The sequence below is a fragment of the Heptranchias perlo genome, chromosome 18 (genome assembly GCF_035084215.1).
Source record: "Heptranchias perlo isolate sHepPer1 chromosome 18, sHepPer1.hap1, whole genome shotgun sequence".
Taxonomy (NCBI): domain Eukaryota; kingdom Metazoa; phylum Chordata; class Chondrichthyes; order Hexanchiformes; family Hexanchidae; genus Heptranchias; species Heptranchias perlo.
In genome coordinates, this window is record NC_090342.1 from 21097984 (window position 1) to 21116957 (window position 18974).

The following is an 18974-nucleotide window of genomic DNA, read 5'->3' on the forward strand; positions in this document are numbered from 1 at the left end:
AACATTCACTCCCTTCACCACCGGCACATAGTGGCTGCAGTGTAGCAACTCGCCAAGGCTTCTTCGACAGCACTTCCCAAACCCGCGACCTCTACCACCTAGAAGGACAAGAGCAGCAGGCACATGGGAACAACACCTGCATGCTCCCCTCCAAGTCACACACCATCCTGACTTGGAAATATATCGCCGTTCCTTCATCATCGCTGGGTCAAAATCCTGGAACTCCCTTCTTAACAGCACTGTGGGAGAACCTTCACCACACGGACTGCAGCAGTTCAAGGCGGCTCACCACCACCTTCTCAAGGGCAATTAGGGATGGGCAATAAATGCTGGCCTCGCCAGCGACGCCCACATCCCATGAACAAAAAAAAAAGCAAGGCTGGTACTGATGGAGCTTTGCAAACAGTAAAGAATTATCAACATGATTTCAATTAATTAAATACACACACAAATAAGATATTTGTAATAAAGGCAGAGATCTGCTTCTGTCATGTTTATAGTAAAAGGGTCATAATTTATGATCAGATTGAGATCTGGAGATTATATTTACATGTTCCTCAATTCAGTTCATGTGAAATAACTATCGATGCACTAACTTGTTGGGAAAAGATGCAGCAGAGTCCTATTAGACCTTTATGCTGCACCAGTACAATTCCCATCTATCATCCTATGGTCCCAAAGTGAACGTTTTTACTGTGAGCTATAACCTGATTAGATGCTTGGTCCACCTACAGTGGGAACTGTATTGAAAACCAGCTGTAGGCACACAACACCTAAAAACATGTAGCCCTGTGTGAAACAGAGATATAGATGCAAGTATGAAAAATGCACCGTGTGGTCCAAGTTTAGGTCAAGCCATCTGAACCAAACATCTTAACTAAATGCAAATAACTGAACTTAAATTCTCCCAAAGCAAATGGAGTCTCTGACAAGTGAAAAAATGCCGATCCAAACAACTCACAACTGTAGCATGTGTGATGGTATTGTTAATAAGGGGTAAAAGGGGTCTTTTAACATATATATTAAAGCTTAAGACTGTGGGATGAGGATGAATAGGTTAAAACGTTTGACTAAGTTAAAGGCGGCTAATCAAGGCAGCAGCCTTGAGACAGTAATGAATTTAGGACGACTGCCTCAATATAAGGAACAAAGGGATGTCAGTTGCTGCGGTCAGCTGAATTTGAGAAGCTGGGCAAACATCTTACATCCTGACCAGCCACAAACGAGGCAGTAAGAGATGCTGGGCACGAGCTCATATGCACGTATACACCAGGAAACCAGGTATAAAGATAGCCTCGTCCACGATCAGAAACACAGTCGGTAGAGATCGAAGCCACTCAACATTGAGGGACCAACGCTGCCTTAGGGCTAACCTCGTGTGGTGGGGTGGGGGGAACGTGGAGCCTGGCTGTCCAGTCGATCACTAAAGTCACCTAGGTGAGTAATATAATGCCTGACTGACTTAACTACTGCTTGCCTGATAATAAATATTATAGTGTAATATGATTATGTGCTATTGCTCAATAAAAATTCTGTATATTGGACTTTACCAATATGGTCGAGTCGAATTATTGGGCATTGATTGAGTCCTTGGCGTCCTAGCGGGTTACTTAATTACTCGTGCTCACAAGCTTACATCTGAGCGTCTCAGATCTTACAGTATGTCAGATATCCCAAAGTTTCTCTCCATTATGGAGCTGTGATCTGTGGTTGAAAGTATAGAAATAGAAATTGGTGCCTCAAAACATCAACTGCCTATTTACATACAGTGCTTTTTTATGATCAGCTTGGCTCAGTGGTAGCCCTCTTACCTTTGAGTTGAAGCCCCACACCAGGGACTTTAGCACATAACCTAGGCTGACACTTCATTGTAGTACTGAGGATGTGCTGAATTGTTAAAGGCATTTGTCTTTTGGATGAGAAGTTAAACTGAGGCTGTATATGCCTTTTCCAGTTGAACCTAAAAGATTCCATGGCACTTTTTCGAAGATGATCAGTGAGTTCCCTGGTGTCCTGGCCAACATTCATCCCTCAACGAACACGACCAAAACAAATTCATTGGTCATTCATCTCATTCGTCATTGTGGGACTTTGCTGTGTGCAAATTGACAGCCGCATTTGCCCCAAACACAACCGTTGTATCCAACACAACAATTAGATTCTCCATTAACAGATTCATAAGTAATTCATTGGCTGTGAAGTGCTTTGCGACATTAAGAGGACATGAAAGACAATATCTAACGACAATTTGCATTTATATAGCGCCTTTAACATAGTAAAATATCTCTAGGCACTTCACAGAAGCGTAATCAGACAGAAATTGACAGTGAGCCAAAGAAGGAGACATTAGGACAGGCGACTAAAAGCTTAATCAAAAAGGTAGGTGTTAAGAAGGGTCTTAATGGAGGAGAGAGGTGGAGAGGCAGTGGGGGTGTGCATGTGTTGGAGGAACACAGAGTTCTCAGAGGTTTGTAGGGCTGTAAGAGATTACAGAGATAGGAAGGGGCAAAGCCACAGAGGGATTTAATACAAGGATGACCATTTTAAATTGGAGGTATTAGTGGACATCGAGCCAACTTAGGTCAGCGAGCACAGGGGTGATGGGTGAATGGGACTTGGTGCGAGTTAGGATATGGGCAGCAAGAGTTTTGGATGAGCTCAAGTTTATGGAGGATGGAAGTTGGGAGGCCGGCCAGGACAGCATTAGAATAGTCAAGTCCAGAGGTAACAAAAGCATGGATGAGGGTTTCAGTAGATGGGCTAAGTGCAAGTTCCTTCTTTTTGTTTGGGACCTGGTGGTCAGGCAGGACTTGCTGTTTCACAGCGAGAATGTATTTGCTGATCCTGAAAATTTGCCATTGTTCATAAGATCCTGTGCAGTTAGATTTTCTGGGGACATAAAGACATTCTTCACGGGAGTTGTAAATTCACACAACTTCATGTATTAACAGCTGCAACTCAAAATTTCATTTTTGAAACAAAAGAAATTTGGTTTGAGGCAAAAATTTGGAATAGCACTGATTTGATTGAAACAAACTAATATATGGTTAGATCTCTGGTTTGTTGGTGCTCATTTCTACATGAACTTTAGTTAACCAAGTACAATATAGTCAACCTATTTGAAGAATGGTAATTAGATTCTCCATAAACAGATTTAGTTTGGAGAATTGTTTGTGTCAATTTTGCATCACCTGATGTTACTGTCATAAAGCTGACCCAGTCTTAAAGATGTAAATAAACATTTTAACCCTTTCAGCCTAATGGAAACTGGCTGGTAGAGAGCAAGAAGGAACTTCGGTTCTTCATGTTATTTCCAATTTGGGATCATTGACATACTTGATATTTGCTTACTAGGAAAGGTTGCCTAAATAGAACAATATGTCCACCATAGGAGTCTACCATTAAAAAGTTTCCATCATGCTATAAAATGCTCATAGTGGCATGATGGCTGCCCATGAAAACCAGCACTGAGAGCATGAAAAGTTGACCAATTAAATGATCAGTATTCTGCAGTATTTCCTTTTTTTAAAAAGTTTTCTATCTTTATATCCAGCATCAAAACAATATTTGAATTCAAACTTGTGATCTATGAAGATGGATAATAGAATTAACACACAGTCTGTATGTAACATTTAAATACGAGCCCTTTTCAGCAGGAATTTTGGATAGTAATTAGGAGCTGAACCCTGGCCAATTTTCTCCCTTCCTCAATGACAGATACTAAGGCCAACTGCAGAATCCCTAATGTGATCCTACCTGGGATCAGCTAACTTGGTACATGGATGAATCTAGGATCTTTTGCAGTGATTGTTTCAGCCACATACCACCTTTACCAAATAAGCCATCAGGGAACTCACTGGACTTTTGTTTTTAAACTGGATCAAAGTGTTGTTATATGATTTTCCCCTTCATTATAGCTAAATTGTTTGTGGCATTAATTAATGCTTCACAGCACTACAATCTGCAGAAATCCCCAATTACGCAGTGTAAGAGGATGAAGGGACCGAGTGTAATGTATCCAAGTTTGCTGACGATACAAAGCTAGTTGGGAAAGTAAGCTGTGAGGAGGACATAAAGAGTCTGCAAAGGGATATAGACAGGTTAAGTGAGCGGGCAAGAAGGTGGCAGATGGAGTATAATGTGGGGAAATGTGAGGTTATTCACTTTGGTAGGAAGAATAGAAAAACAGAATATTTTTTAAATGGTGAGAAACTATTAAATGTTGGTGTCCAGAGAGACTTGGGTGTCCTCGTACAAGAAACACAAAAAGTTAGTATGCAATTACAACAGGCAATTAAGAAAGCAAATGGCATGTTGGCCTTTATTGCAATGGGGTTGGTGTAAGAGTAAGGAAGTCTTACTACAGTTGTACAGGGCTTTAGTGAGACCTCACATGGAGTATTGCATTTTGGTCTCCTTATCTAAGGAAGGATATACTTGCCTTGGAGGCGGTGCAACGAAGGATCACTAGATTAATTCCTGGGATGAGAGGGTTGTCCAATGAGGAGAGAGAGTAGATTGGGTCTATACTCTCTGGAGTTTAGAAGAATGAGAAGTGATCTAATTGAAACAAATAAGATTATGAGGGGCTTGGCAGGGTAGATGTTGAGAGATTGTTTCCCCTGACCAGAGAGTCTAGAACTAGGGGGCATAGTCACAGGATAAGGGGTCAGCCATTCAAGACTGAGATGAGGAGGAATTTCTTCAGAGGGTTGTGAATCTTTGGAATTCTCTACCCTAGAAGGCTGTGGATGCTCAGTCATTGAGTATATTCAAGGTTGAGATGGATAGATTTTTGGACTCAAGGGATATGGAGGGGGGAGGGGGGGGGGGGGGGAGGGAGAGAAAGTGGAGTTGAGGTCGAAGATTAGCCATGATCTTATTGAATGGTGGAGCAGGCTCAAGGAGCTGTATGGCCTACTCCTGCTCCTACTTCTTACGTTCTTATTATATTGAAGAGTCAATGCAGCACAGGAAAATACTTAATAGAGGGAGGCATTCATTTTGTGTTCTGGTATTGTATTGATCTCTTGTGAAGTACAGCTCAAAATGAGTATTTATTCATTTAATGTGCTTGAAAATGTTGTGTGGGTGTCTGTGGCAAAGTATAAATAACAAAAGTATTACAAATTGGTCTGATTTACTGTTTATTAATATTAATGTGGCCTGAAGGAGCTTTCTGCTAAAATGTCTCTGTACAATCTATCCTTGTGCCTAATTGGGATTAATAATGGTTCCATTAGCTCACCTACATGGGTAATGTTTGGTAGTGTTAGGCATTCAGAAAAGTTAACTTGGTTCAAAGTGTCAATGTTACAATGAAGGATAATGAGTTTTCCTTTAAAAGATTTGACTGAGCTGGATTAGATGCTTTGGGAGCAGAGCTAAGAAAGTCAGGGATAGAAATTGGTATGCATTGTGGCCATTTGATGCCCGAAAAATGGCGCAAAGCATCCAATTTAGCAGTGGGACTGCCTGCGGCCAATCTGCGCAGGCGTTGGTCTCAATGCTAAATTCATGAGGCCCTTTTTTTTTAAAAAAAAAGGTGTCCCAGGTTGATGCCTAAAACAGGAGTTAGGTCCTTAAATGTGTAAGTTAGGGACCTAATGCCTATTGAAGGATCCCTTGCTGAAATTAGTCATCGATGAGCAGGGGCAGGCGGCAGGAGTTCCCTGCTTAGGATTCTTCAGAGGTCCCAGAGGCTGACAAGGTAAATCAGATTTACAAAAAAACATTCCTGTGGAGCCAGAAGGAGCAACTGCAACCACCACCCACCGCCCCCCACCACCTCCCCCGCGCCACCACCGGGACTTAACTGGGCGGGGGGTGGCATTCGCATGGGCGAGCTGCCTGTGGAGGCATGACCAGCGCTGGCAGCTCGTGCAGAGTATGCTGATAAGATCCAAGGTCCAATTTCCATTGATCATCAGGCCTCTCGGTTCAAATATACGCCGAAAAGGGGGCCAAATCAAAATCTACTCTGTAGACTGCACAAATAGCCATTTCATAGTGTCTATGTTTGAACTCTGCACACAGTTGAAGATGCCTCCCTAGTGTCTAGTGCTAGTTCAGCATGTTACACACCACTCCAGGCTCGACAAAGGAGGTTACAACTTGAGAGATGTTATGAAATATTTAGCACTGTACACACAATACTCAATGGATGCTGTTAAAAAAAGAGTAAAACAAATATCATTTGAGGACTACTCTCTGATAGAAAGCTGCATTGCAAATTGGGCAGCTTGAATACCATGGTGAAGATGAATGATCCTGTTAATAGGGTTAGACTGCTGTACAATATGCTGTCATATCCATCCGAAAGGCATGAACACATTGCAAGAATTGATTCGCTCAAACTGCTATGTTTAACTTGATCCATGTGCTAGATCAACTTCCAACATAACCACGTGTAATCATTTCCAGATGATTTACATTTAGACGTGCAAACCTTCTGGCATTACACAAACATTGTTTTCATTATCTGCATCAATAAATTCCAGTTCAGACAAATACAAATAACATACAACATTCATTTAAATAAAAAACATAGGATTATTCTGCAGCATTTTAATAAAGTCCATGCAATGCTAAAGGACATGCTGCTATATGCCACTTTATAGCTGAGAAACATGCCTAATATTGTATAGCAGTTCCACAAAACAAATTACAAACCTCAATATAAATTTGGTTACTCAGAATACACCCCCTCCAGTTTTTGGAGAAAGTGACAGATTAATAGTAATTATATATTCATAAAGTCTGTATTAGCCATGACTAGTTCAATCATGTGAAACACGGCAATTGTCATAAACCGACTTGGATATGGTTTTCAATCAAATCTTCAAGCAATAAAAGGCAAGATTCACTGTCTGATTTTGAAGACAGCATTTGGCAGAAGTTATTCTATTTCAAGTCACACAGCGCATGTGCTTAGCATTCAGTCCCTAAAAATACTTGTTTTTAGCAAAGTAGAAGTAGTTCTGCATGGAATCTGGGTTAGGCAAAAGAGATAAATTGGAAACACAAATTTTCCTGCACTTTACTTACCAAAGTCAAAGTCATTGTTAAGTTCATGGCCAAGTCCACATAACAAATCCATGGCATCCTAAAAACTTGAACACGTCTGGCTAGTGTAGCAGAGTTCCACAACTCGTTAAAGCCGGTCACTGAAGCAGATTTTACTCCTTGTTACATACGTAGAGCCTCAGCAGTGTGCTGCTTGTTGCCAATTCATTAATTGGGTGTAATTGAACTCAAAATCAGCAACTAGCACGTATATCATCATTCCATCGTCAGCGAACACAAGCAAAAGGCTGGAAGCTCTCTCGGGAACCACCACCGAGGCAACTCCAGTGTTGCGGCTGAATGAGCTGACCCTGCTTTCAGGCTTGATCAGCAGAAAGTAGTTTAATTTAGCTCTAACACTCAACAGCCAGTTATTTGGCAGTGCAACAGATTTCTGTGGCTGAATTTATCCACATATCTCCTCTGTCTGCAATGTCAAAGGTTATTCATCTCCACGAGTTATAGACTGCCAGCAAGTACAGTACTGAGTTGCACAACAGTCGACACTCGGCATGACAGGCATTTAGAATATGGCACTGTACTAGTCTGCTTAGAAGTACTGCACAGTAAAGCTAAACAAGTCTCTATTCCCTAACAGCACAGAAAAATAAGTTTACAGCACAGAAGGTGTTCATTTGGCCAATCATGTCTGTGCCAGCTCTTTACTGGAGCAATCCAAAACCAATCCCACTGCCCTGCTCTCTCCCCACTGCCCTATATTTGCCCACTTCTCCCTTAAATGATAAAATGGTTTCTGCCTCAACTAATCTATGGCAAAGCATTTATGCTCCAACAACTATGTGTGTAAAGAAATTTCTCCTAACCTCTCTGCTCACTCACTTAAGTCACCATTTTGAATTGATGACCCCCCCTCGTCACTGACTCACCAAGTAGAAGGAAATAGTCTCTCCCTATTCACCCGATCAAAGTCCTTCATAATTTTAAAAACCTTTATTAAATCTGCTATTAGCCTTCTTTGTTTCAATGGAAATAGTCCCAATATCTCAAGTCTCGCCTCAGGACTAGTGCCTCATCCCTGGTATCATTCTGATGAATCTACCCTGTATGCACGCTATGGCTTTAATATCCTTTCTATAATGGGATGATCAAAACTACACACAATACTCTGTTGTCTAATTATTGCCTAGTACACATTTATCATTACCTCATTGTTCTTGTACCGTATCGCCCGATTTATAACACCCAAGATGCTACTGGCCTTTTTATGACTATCTATCAGCAGATGCACTTTCAAAGAATTATGCATTAGGTTTCTCTGTTCAACCACAACCTTCTGAGTCTCTCCACTAAGTGTACACTCCCAATCCTTGTTTTTCCTTCCCAAAATATATTATCTCAGACTTGTTCCCATTAAATTGCATCCGAAACCTTTCTGCCCATTCCACTAACCCGTCTATGTCCTCCTGAAGTCTGTCTCACTGTTTGCCAAACCCCCTATAGGCTCATTGGTTTGGCTTTGGTTAAAGGCAAAGTGCTAGAAGGGATTATAGATGCCCTGTATGGCAACCTAGAGACACTCAACATGGCTTCTGGAAAAGAAAGTCATGCTTTACCAACCTGGCGGAATATTTTGAGCAAGCTACTAGTTGGTGGATGAAGGGAGCCCGGTTGACGTAGTGAATTTGGATTTTCAAAAAGCTTTTGACAATGTGCCACACAATAGGCTACTTTATAGAGTCCTGTGGGGTTAGAGGGTAGATCCTAGGTTGGATAAAAAAATTGATTGTATTCGCATAGGCAGAGGATTATGACTAAAGGTAGTGGTTCTCTCCATGGAGATCGGCCACTAATGAAGTCCTACAGGAATCAGTGGGGGCCTGTTACTCTTCACTATCCATATTCATTATTGGAGGAACTGTCTGTAGGTTTCTGAATGACTCAAAAATTTGCGCCAGTGTTAGAAACTTGGATGAGAAACAAAGATTACAATCAGATCGGGATGCGAGGGGGAAATGAATCTGCACCTGGCTGATGACATTTAACGTAGCACGTGGGTAAGGCTAATATAAATCACGTATATGCCATGAGGGATCTGAACTAAAGTCTGTTGAGTGGGAAAGAGACCTAGATATTATAGTGCATGGGTCTCTGTGGGTCATGACCAGTTCTGCAAGCGTATAGCAAAAGCAAAGTGTGTTAAGATGCATTGCTAAGACAATCGAGTATAAAACAAAAAGCACCATAGTGTCCTTGTACAAGAACTTGGTTAGGCCTAATCTAGAATAGAGTTTCCAGTTTTGGTCCTCTCACATGGTAGATGATACAGAAGCTGTGGAAAAGGTTTAGAGGAGGGCCACTAGTTTGATACTTAGTTTAAAAGCCATTGGTTATCACAATAGACTGAGAGAGCTGGGTCTTTTTACTCTAGAAAAGCAGAGACTGCGAGGAAATTTGATTGTTTAAAACAGTGAAGGGACTAGATTAGTGTTCATGTGGATAGACTATTTGAACTGGATAGGTTAGGTAGAATGAGGGGACATATGTATAAATTAGGTAAGCATAGAACTAGGTTAGATGTCAGGAACATTCTCATTTTCTCAGAGGTTTTTCAACCTTTGGAACAAGTTGCCGGCTCACGCAGGGAGTGTGGATTCACTACAAGCATTCAAAAGGGAGCAGGACAAGTTCCTGGAGGTGGCTGATATCGCTGCATACAAAAGGTAGGTTAGATGTTGGGTGATGTACCTTTTGGTAATGGTGGTCTCTTGGAATTCATTCTGATCACCTTCACAAGGGGCAGCTCACCACCACCTTCTCAAGGGCAATTAGGGATGGGCAATAAATGCTGGCCTCACCAGCGACGCTCACATCCTATGAACGAATAAAAAAGAGAGGAATTTACCAGAACTATTTTTCCCTGAATTGACTTAGGTTTTTTTTTTAAATTGTTTTTTTGCCTCTCCCAGGAGATTAAATGGTTGCTGGTGGGTGGGGTCATTGAGGATCATGATGCTTCGTTGCAACATGAGTGAATGGGACAGGCTCAATGGACCAGCCGGTTTTTTCCTATCCATCAGCTTTGTGTGTTCACATATCGTGCAAACAGAAATTCTATAGGTGTAGACTTCTTAGAGGTTTGTTTTGGAGAGTCTTAAACATGGTGATGTCAAGACACCCAATTAGCCAAAAAAAACCCTCCTCTCCAAACAAAGAAAATTTGGAATTTTGACTTTTTGATGTATCTTCTAATATTTTGATACTTAGTGTAATTCTATGATTTATCACTGAGTTAAAATAATGTAATAATGGGAAATATAGCAGGCAGAACTGATTCAAATCAAAAGTTTCATGAGTCATTCCATTCAATACAGCGCCACTACATTACATACCAGTCAATTTACAATCTCCACTTATTGTGGTTAAGTTGTAACATATTTCTATATACAACACCCTAAAGAAAAAACAAACCTCTATATGCTTAAATGTCAGCAGTATCCCACTCCTAACAGGGGCAAAAACAATGTTTCTGTACACCTAATATCTTAATTTTCATTTGGCTCTCCATTCTCAAAATGTACATTCCTCGAATATGCAGTAAGCAGGAATATCTATCATTAGTGCAAGTGATTAGTTCTATAGCCACATTCTACAAATTTCTCCAATTACCGCATGCAGAATAATTTGCTGCCTATGTGATTTTACTTAAGAGTTGGGTTTCCAACCCAAGATTTAAACATTAAAACAATAAGTGCAAAACATTAGGGACGAACCAGGTAGACTGAGCAGGAGGGTATGGGAGGAGAGCACATGGCATAATGTGGAGAGACATTAACATAACGAAGCTGGCCTTAGAGACATCACAACTGCCCTTGAGATTTTCAGCATTTTTTGCTACAACAAATCACAATCTGCTTTCTGTAAACAATTTATTCTATCGGAGTTTCCCATCCCTGGCATTACCCTGATGTATCAATGCTGTATGTTCTCAGGGGCTTTAATTTCCTTTCTATAATGGGGTGTCCAAAACTCCCACAGTACTCTTAAATGTGACTTATCCAATGTTTTGTAAAATTGATCATTATTTCTTTACTCTTGTACCTTTTACCCTTATTAATGAAACTCAAAATTCTATTGGTCTGTCTTATGGCTTTATCTACCTGCAGTCTCACTTTAAAGTAATTATATATTTGTGTCTGTTCATCTGCACCCTTCAGCATCTCACCATTAAGTGTATACTTCAGCTCCTTTTTTCCCTCCCAAAATCTACCTCACACTTATCCACTTTAAAATATAACTACCACCTCTGCTCACTCAGAATCCATCTATATATTCCTCATGTCTGCCAAACCTCCCGCACTGCTGCATCATGGCTGCACCAGCAGATGCTCCCTTAGCCAAATTTTGTTTGCCTTTGATATACATTAAATATCAGCTTGGCTCAGGAGGAGGCAGACTCAGCACTTTTGCCCCGACAATGCTTGTGAACACTTCAAACTCGTCTCTTGCACTTGCGAGCCGGACTCCATCATGGTTAAGGATGGGGGTGTTGATGGAGCCTCTTGTTAATTGCCTGATTGTCCACCACTATTTGAGTGGATGTGATTGGGTTACAGAGCTTTGCTCTGATCCACTGGCTGTGGGATCACTTAACTTGATCTACAACATGCTGATTCTGGTATTAAGCAAGCAGGTAGCCCTATTTAGCTTCACCAAGTTGGTGCCTCATCCTAAGATATGTCTGGTGCTGCTCCTGGAACATCCTTCTACATGCCCTATTTAACCAGGGTTGATCTCTTAGCTTAATGGCGATGGAGGAAGGATGAGATGTGCCAAGCCATGATGCTTTTGCAGATTGGGGTAGTAAACAATTCTACTGCTGCTGATGGCCCACAGCGCTTCATAGATGCCTAGTTTTGGGCCACATTACCCGATGGAGGATGTACTTACAGTGGAGTTGAGACTTACTTTTCATAAGGATTGTGCAGTGGTCACTCTTACCAATGTTACATTGGATAGATGTGTCTGTGACAGTAATGTTAGTGGGGGAGAGGTCAAACATGCTTTTTCCTTATGTTGGTTCTCTCACCACCTGACGCAGCCCCAGTCTGGCAGTTGTTTGCCCCAGGACTCAGCTAATGGTGTTACTACTGAGCCATTGAAGTCTCCCACCCAGAATACAGTGCTGCCCCAAGTGTTGTTCAACATGGAGGAGTACTGATTTGGCAGTTGACGGGGGGCCGTATCATAGAATCATAATCATGTGGTAATCAGCAGGAAGTTCGCTTGGCCTTATTTGGCCTGAAGCCGTGAGATTTCCAAATGACCAGAGTCAATGTTGAGGACTTCCAGGGCAATGCCCTCCCAACTGTATACCTCTCTGCCCTGCCTTCTACCAGTGGGATAGGATATACCCAAGAATAGTGATGGAGAAACTTTAGCAAAGACAGTGGATTGAATCTGAGAGGAAGCAACTTTAAACATCTTTTTCTTGAACAACTACTTCTAAAATTATTTATTCCATTTAGCTTTTTTTCTGGTCAACTTCAATTTCTTAAGAATGTAAAACAATCCAAGTAACAATTTTAATAAAGTACATAGTGGTTGTGTTACTGGACCAGCAATCCAGAGGATGCAAATTCAAATCCTACCATGACAAGATGTAAAATTGAATTCAATAAATCTGGTAGTGGGATAGCACCAGCATGATGATAATGAAAGCTGCCAGATTGTCATCAAAAACCAAATTGGTTCAATAATGCCCTTCAGTTGGGCAACACCCTGAGAGACCTTTACATGTGATTCCCATCAGTTGGCTACAAGTGCCCTCTTAAATGGCCTGGCAAGCCACTCAGTTACATAACAGCTTCTACAAACAGAATATGAGGAATACTGGATGGATTTACCGGCAGTGACCCAGGCATTGGATTTGGACAGGGCTTGGGCAATCCCAGCCTGGTTGACCTTGCATCTGTCTCCTCACCAACCATAGGGGCCTGGTGCCCAAGTTGGGAGACCTGTCCCGCAGACTAGTCAAGCAATAGCCTGATCTAGTCGTATTCAGTCATATCTTTCTGCAAAATCCCAAGTTGCTCTGTTTCGATTCTCAACTTATATGTTCAGTGTTTCTCAGTTATAAATGAATGCAAAGTAATCAGGCATTCATAAATTATATACTTACTGTAAAAATCAAATTTGTAATAGTTATGAACGGTCCAAGGTATGGTTCAATTTGATTTAATATGAAATTGAAAAATTAATTTATGATCATCTTGAAATATTTAGTCTTAGTCTTGTAATCTATCTCCTGAGACCACCTTTTTATATCAGTTCAAGAATCCAGTTGCCAGTAATGAATTAATAGTAAAATCATGACATTTACTGCTGTAGATTTTAAGTTATTAATTAACTAACATATGCAGAATTGGATCTGTACAGATTTCTGTGCTCAGTAGAATAGTATAACTTGCTTTAACCATTTGATATATTTCAAACTGCTGAGATGTGAAGCACTTCAAGAATAGATGTTTCCCTGGGCTATTGAATAGAGATTTATTGACAATATTACATTTTTGTTGTTATTCTTAATGTTGGACCTTGTCACTTCTAAATTTTTGACTTAAAATATGCAGAAGCATTTTTTTCAGTCCGATTATCTCCTACAACAGTCTTGTCCAATACTTTAGCCACTAGCCACATGTGGTGGCTACATTACTTTTTTAATTTAAGTAGAGAATAGATGCTCCTAAAGATTTAACTGACATCAAGTTCTACAATAGCTGAAAGAATACTGCAATATTAACATACCCAAAGGCAACTGAAACACATTCTCTTTACAATGCTCAGCATTTAATCTGATAAGATACAAGAACCACTAAATACATACATTCATCCATTGAATGAAAGTGCAGTGATAGTGCCTGATATTATCTCTAAAGCATTGTACTCATACTGTACCTTTTAGAGCCTAGGAATACACAGGACTGTGAAAGACTATCTTGGAACCTCTGACTGGTCCAAGAGTTCAAAAACAGAATACACAGTTCATTCTTATTTCTCTCCATTGATTTTCTCAAATGCCGATCAAACTGCCACTTAAAATTATTTATGTTATCAGCCTTGATCATCTCACTAGGCAGTTCATTGCAAACATTTACCACGCTTTTGTTGAAGTACTTATATTTGTTCTGTCTATTCACCTTCCCTCTTCTGAGACTGATCCCATATCTTCCTGTTGTTCTCAAGAGCGTGGTTAACAGTTTCTCAGAGTTAAACTTGTTAATATGATTAAGGATCTACAATACCTCAATAAATCCTCATATTAGAAGATGTCAATAATCTTCATTCTTCAACTTATCTTGCTCCCAAGCACTATGTCTACAATATGTTGCACTCATTTCCCACTTTAAATTCTCCCCACGTACTGTACATTTTCACTTGCGGGTAAATCGCTGTAGTATCTGCAAAAAATTCAGTTATAAATTGATAAGAAAACAATGAGAAACTTCATTTGCTTTCCTTCAAATTTCTTACTAACTCACCATTGAAAAAAATCTGCAAATTTATAGGCGAGAAAAAAAATTGGTAAAAATTGATTTTTTAAAAGGCCTATAAATATCCTACATAGAAAATGAAAGCTTACAGCAACTTAGGCACCAAAGATTCCCACATTTTTTGTTTTTCATCGTTACAGAAGCAAGATTACTGAAGGAAATTTTCAATTACTATTTCAGGCCTTCAGTAGCTGTAGTAAGATTCAAAATGCCAAGTTGGGATAATTCGTTTGTATCTTTCTCATTCTGTTATTATGTTCTTGATGCGAACTAATCCACCGATTGACAGACGGAACTGTTCATGGCTGTTCATCATCATCATGCTCAATTCATTATTACACCCCTGGGTGCAATCCATTCGCAGGTTCCACTTTTTCTTCGTAATTAGAATCAAAGAATGGTTACAGCACAGGAGGCCACCATTCGGCCCATCGAACCCATGCCGATTCTTTGTAACAGCAATCCAGTTAGTCCCATTCCCCCACTCTTTTCCCCGTAGCCCTGCAAATTTTTTCCCTTCCAGTATTTATCCAATTCCTTTTTAAAAGCCACAATTGAATTTGCTTCCACCACCCCTTCAGGCAGCGCATTCCAGATCATACCTACTCGCTGCATTAAAAAAAGCTTTTCCTCGTGTTGCCTTTGGTTCTTTTGCCAATCACCTTAAATCTGTGTCCTCTGGTTCTCGACCCTTCCGCCAATGGGAAGTTCTCTATTTACTTTATCTAAACCCTTCATGATTTTGAATGCTTCTATCAAATCTCCTCTTAACCTTCTCTGCTCTAAGGAGAACAACCCCAGCTTCTCCAGTCTATCAACATAACCGAAGTCCCTCATCCCTGGAACCATTCTAGTAAATCTTTACTGCACCCCCTTAAGGCATTCACATCCTTCCTAAAGTGCATTGCCCAGAAATGGACACAATACTCCAGCTGTGGCCGAACCAGTGTTTTATAAAGGTTGGTACTCTATGCCTCCATTTATAAAGCCCAGGATCCTGTATGCTTTTTTAACCGCTTTTTCAATCTGCCTTGCCACCTTCAAAGATTGATGCACATATACTCCCAGGTGACTCTATTCCGGAGAGCTTTTTGGGGGTTTTATTATGGATGTACGGTGCAAGCACTTTTTTTGTAGCATTTAATTTAATTTTGTGAAGCAGCTTTTATTTGCAAATTGTTCAACTTTATGATGTTACATTCTTTTATTTTTTTCTAATGTTGCAGTATTCAAGTCTTCTTCTACAACGTCTTTTATAGTCGTTTAATGCAAGCATTGCCTTGTGCTCTGTGAAGCAGGTATAAAAATTTATTTCAGGTCTTCCTCCTTTTTCAGTTAGTTTTTTGATTTTTTCCAAAACCCATTTTTATGCTCGAGAAGTTTACAACTTTCATCTCGAGGCATGGTGATTGTTAATACACCAGTGTGTAGGTGCAGTTTCTCTACATATTAGGCATATTTCATGATAATCTTGATCAGAAATTTCATATATACAGAAATCAGTGGGTTTGTTGAGGACATTTCACTGGCTTGGGCCTTACACTGCATTCTTCCAGAATTCTGTATCTTCTTTAACTAATTCTGAAGAAAATTTTTCTACAACTTCCTTTTCTTTAAAGGTTTCAGCTTTTACCAAGTGCACTGTATATTACTTTAGCATTGAGGGTGTCTATTTTCTGGACCTTATTATCTACAGCTCACTTTTGAGTAAATAGTATGTAAAGGAAAGTTGAATTGTTAAGTTTGCAAGATTACTACTGAGATTTCGATTCTTTATAGGGATGTGATATAGACTGTAATTATTGTTCTGTGAGAGAGTTTTCTGTATGCTATTATCTGAACGCTTTCTTTGGATTGCCTGACAGTTAAGTGATATAGAAAACATAGCCACAATTCTTTCTATGTGGATGTTAATCTTCACAATTTTGGTGATTTGTTAGAGGCAATCTGTAATCTGGTATTGTTTGATAGCCTGTGTGGACGTTGTTCAACTGTTCTCTTCAATTTGGTCTTATTTGGTAGAACTATTTCTGAATTTATTCAATATGTTGCAATTTCACATTTTAATTTATGAACTGGATGATATGATAACAACATGGTTTACTGTATGAGAGACAATTGTAGGTGAAGTGTGGTATAATTTTACTAGGTGAAATGAGATTTCCAATCGTACTTGACAATTTCCATCATTGTCTGCGTTATTTTTAGTAACTGATGACATCAAATGAGACCAAGACATCCCCTTTTTTTCCCGTCTATACCATTTAGACAATCTCTAAAATGATTGTTTCTTTTACCATTTTAATACAGTTCCCTGCTCTGTCTGTAGCCACTTATTTCTGCCAGTTTCTTTACCTTCTGGTCTAGAGCTGCTCCTGTTGCTCAATAGATGTAAAATTTGCATACCTTGTGGTAGTCAATGCAGTTGTGGAGTATTTGATTCTATGAATGTCTTGAAAATTACATATACTATGGAATATAAATCAATCTCATGCTTGATATATGGACCTACTGCCCTGCACAGATGGCCTGATAGTTTCATGGGCTGCTTGATTCGGCAACTTGCAGTTTTATAATGCCTTTAACATAATAAATATCCTAAAATACTTCACATAGCAGAGAACAAATATTAAGGAGGGATGATTGAAAGTGTGGTTGAACAGATAGGTAGAGGAGATTTTTTAAAAACATGTGGACAAGTAGGAGAGTGAAGGGGTTTAGGGTTCCAGAGAGTAGGGCTGAGGCTCTGCTACAGTGGAGGATGACAGGACAGGGCGATGGATTGGTGGCCAAAGTCAAAGGAGGAGCATGGGCTAAGTATACAGGGCTGGAAAAAGTTGCACAGACTGAGAATCAAGGCCATGAAAGAATTTCTAAACAAAGATAAAGATTTTAAAGTCAGTGCATTGAGCAACAGGGAGCCAGTAGCAGTCAGTGAAGATATGGATGATGATTGAACAGATTTAGAGTGGGATAGGATGTAGGCGACAAAGCTTTGGATGAGTTGTGAAGGGTGGATTTCCGGCATTTACAGTTTGTATTTTTAATCTATAGATAAAACTGTGGTGGCTTGAAAGTAAGAAATGACCTTTTGCCTAGAACATCACGGTGAAGATTATTGCTCTCTGAGGGACCCAGCAGACTGATCAGGTGAAATCCTCATTTAATGAACAATTAACAGACGTAACAGCTTACGGTATAATAAAATAAAATGGCTGCAATTCCTGGTTGCATGTAAAAACAAATTATCCTTTAGAAACATAAATGACCTTCAGTGCATAAAAAGAGCAGAAAAAATAAGATTTGCACATATTCGAGATTATAACTGTGTGCCATGCATTTGTACAATACGTATAGGTGTATGAAGTACAGTTTATATAGTCAGTAGATATTAAGCTGGTTCAAACTAAACTGAATTTATGTTTTGGTCTGTCTTCGGCAAAGTTCAAGTAGGTTGTAAAAACAAATTCATGACTACATGCATTTATAAAAAGGTACAGAGGCTTGTGTTCAAAGTAAGGATGAGTGGATACATAGTTCCCCAGGACTATTAGGTACTCCCAGGCCAGGTACAGCACTTGTTTGATGCACTCTACAGATCCTTCGTCGGTACAATGTTTCAGAGCAAACATTAACTGCTTTGCAAATAATTGCCTTTTTGGTGAGTTTCAAAAGTTGTCATCCAAAAAACATCGACTTTAATTTTAACTTCACTATAAACTGGGTATCGATCAGGAACGGAAACCACCATCAAGTCTTCCCTTCCCCAGCATTGGGAGACCATCAATTGTAGAACCATCACCTCTGCCCTAACTGACATAGCGAACTCAGCAGAGACCATGGAGTGAGCATGGAACCTTCAAGGTCTATTTGGCTCAATACGACATTACTCATGTGGCAGTAGGAGAGTATCTTCAGTCATCTTTTGTAGTTACCACTGTACTTAATACATGTTGGGAGGGAGTGAGAGTGTAAAGAAGTCATTCCGATGATCTTTGCACCCTATAATGATATGTCTCATCATTCCTATGTGTTGTGATAATAAAGGGCTCTGGCCCAAGTCTCCAAAGCACACTGCCTCAGCAGCTGTGTCCTGGGTACCTGCAGAAGCTCAGGCGGACAAACAAGGGACAAAGAAAGAAAGAAAGACTGTATCACCTTCTCATGCCCTCAGGACATCCCAAAGTGCTTCACAGCCAATGAACTATTTTCCAAGTCTTATGCAGATAAACAAGAAGGTGCTCACCACCACCTTCTCAAGGGCAATTAGGGATGGGCAATAAATGCCGGCCTCGCCAGCGACGCCCACATCCCACGAACGAATAATAAAAAAAGAACAAACATTTGTGCAAAGCAAGATTGAAGAAGAAACATTGGCTACATAACCAGAAGAACTCT

At 40.0% G+C, this 18974-nt stretch overlaps 1 protein-coding gene across 6 annotated transcripts in view; it reads right to left on the bottom strand.

Moving 5' to 3' along the window:
• The window catches only part of grip1 (glutamate receptor interacting protein 1), a 284071-nt gene that overhangs the window by 88236 nt on the left and 176861 nt on the right, over positions 1-18974 (bottom strand). The window contains exon 1 of one of the 6 annotated variants that reach the window (XM_067999486.1): positions 7048-7349. The exons of the other annotated variants lie outside the window; for them this stretch is intronic. Coding sequence (XP_067855587.1) covers positions 7048-7099 — 52 coding nt within the window. The 5' untranslated portion in view covers positions 7100-7349. Of the gene's footprint in view, positions 1-7047; positions 7350-18974 lie in introns of those variants that run through there. 6 annotated transcript variants of the gene reach the window in all.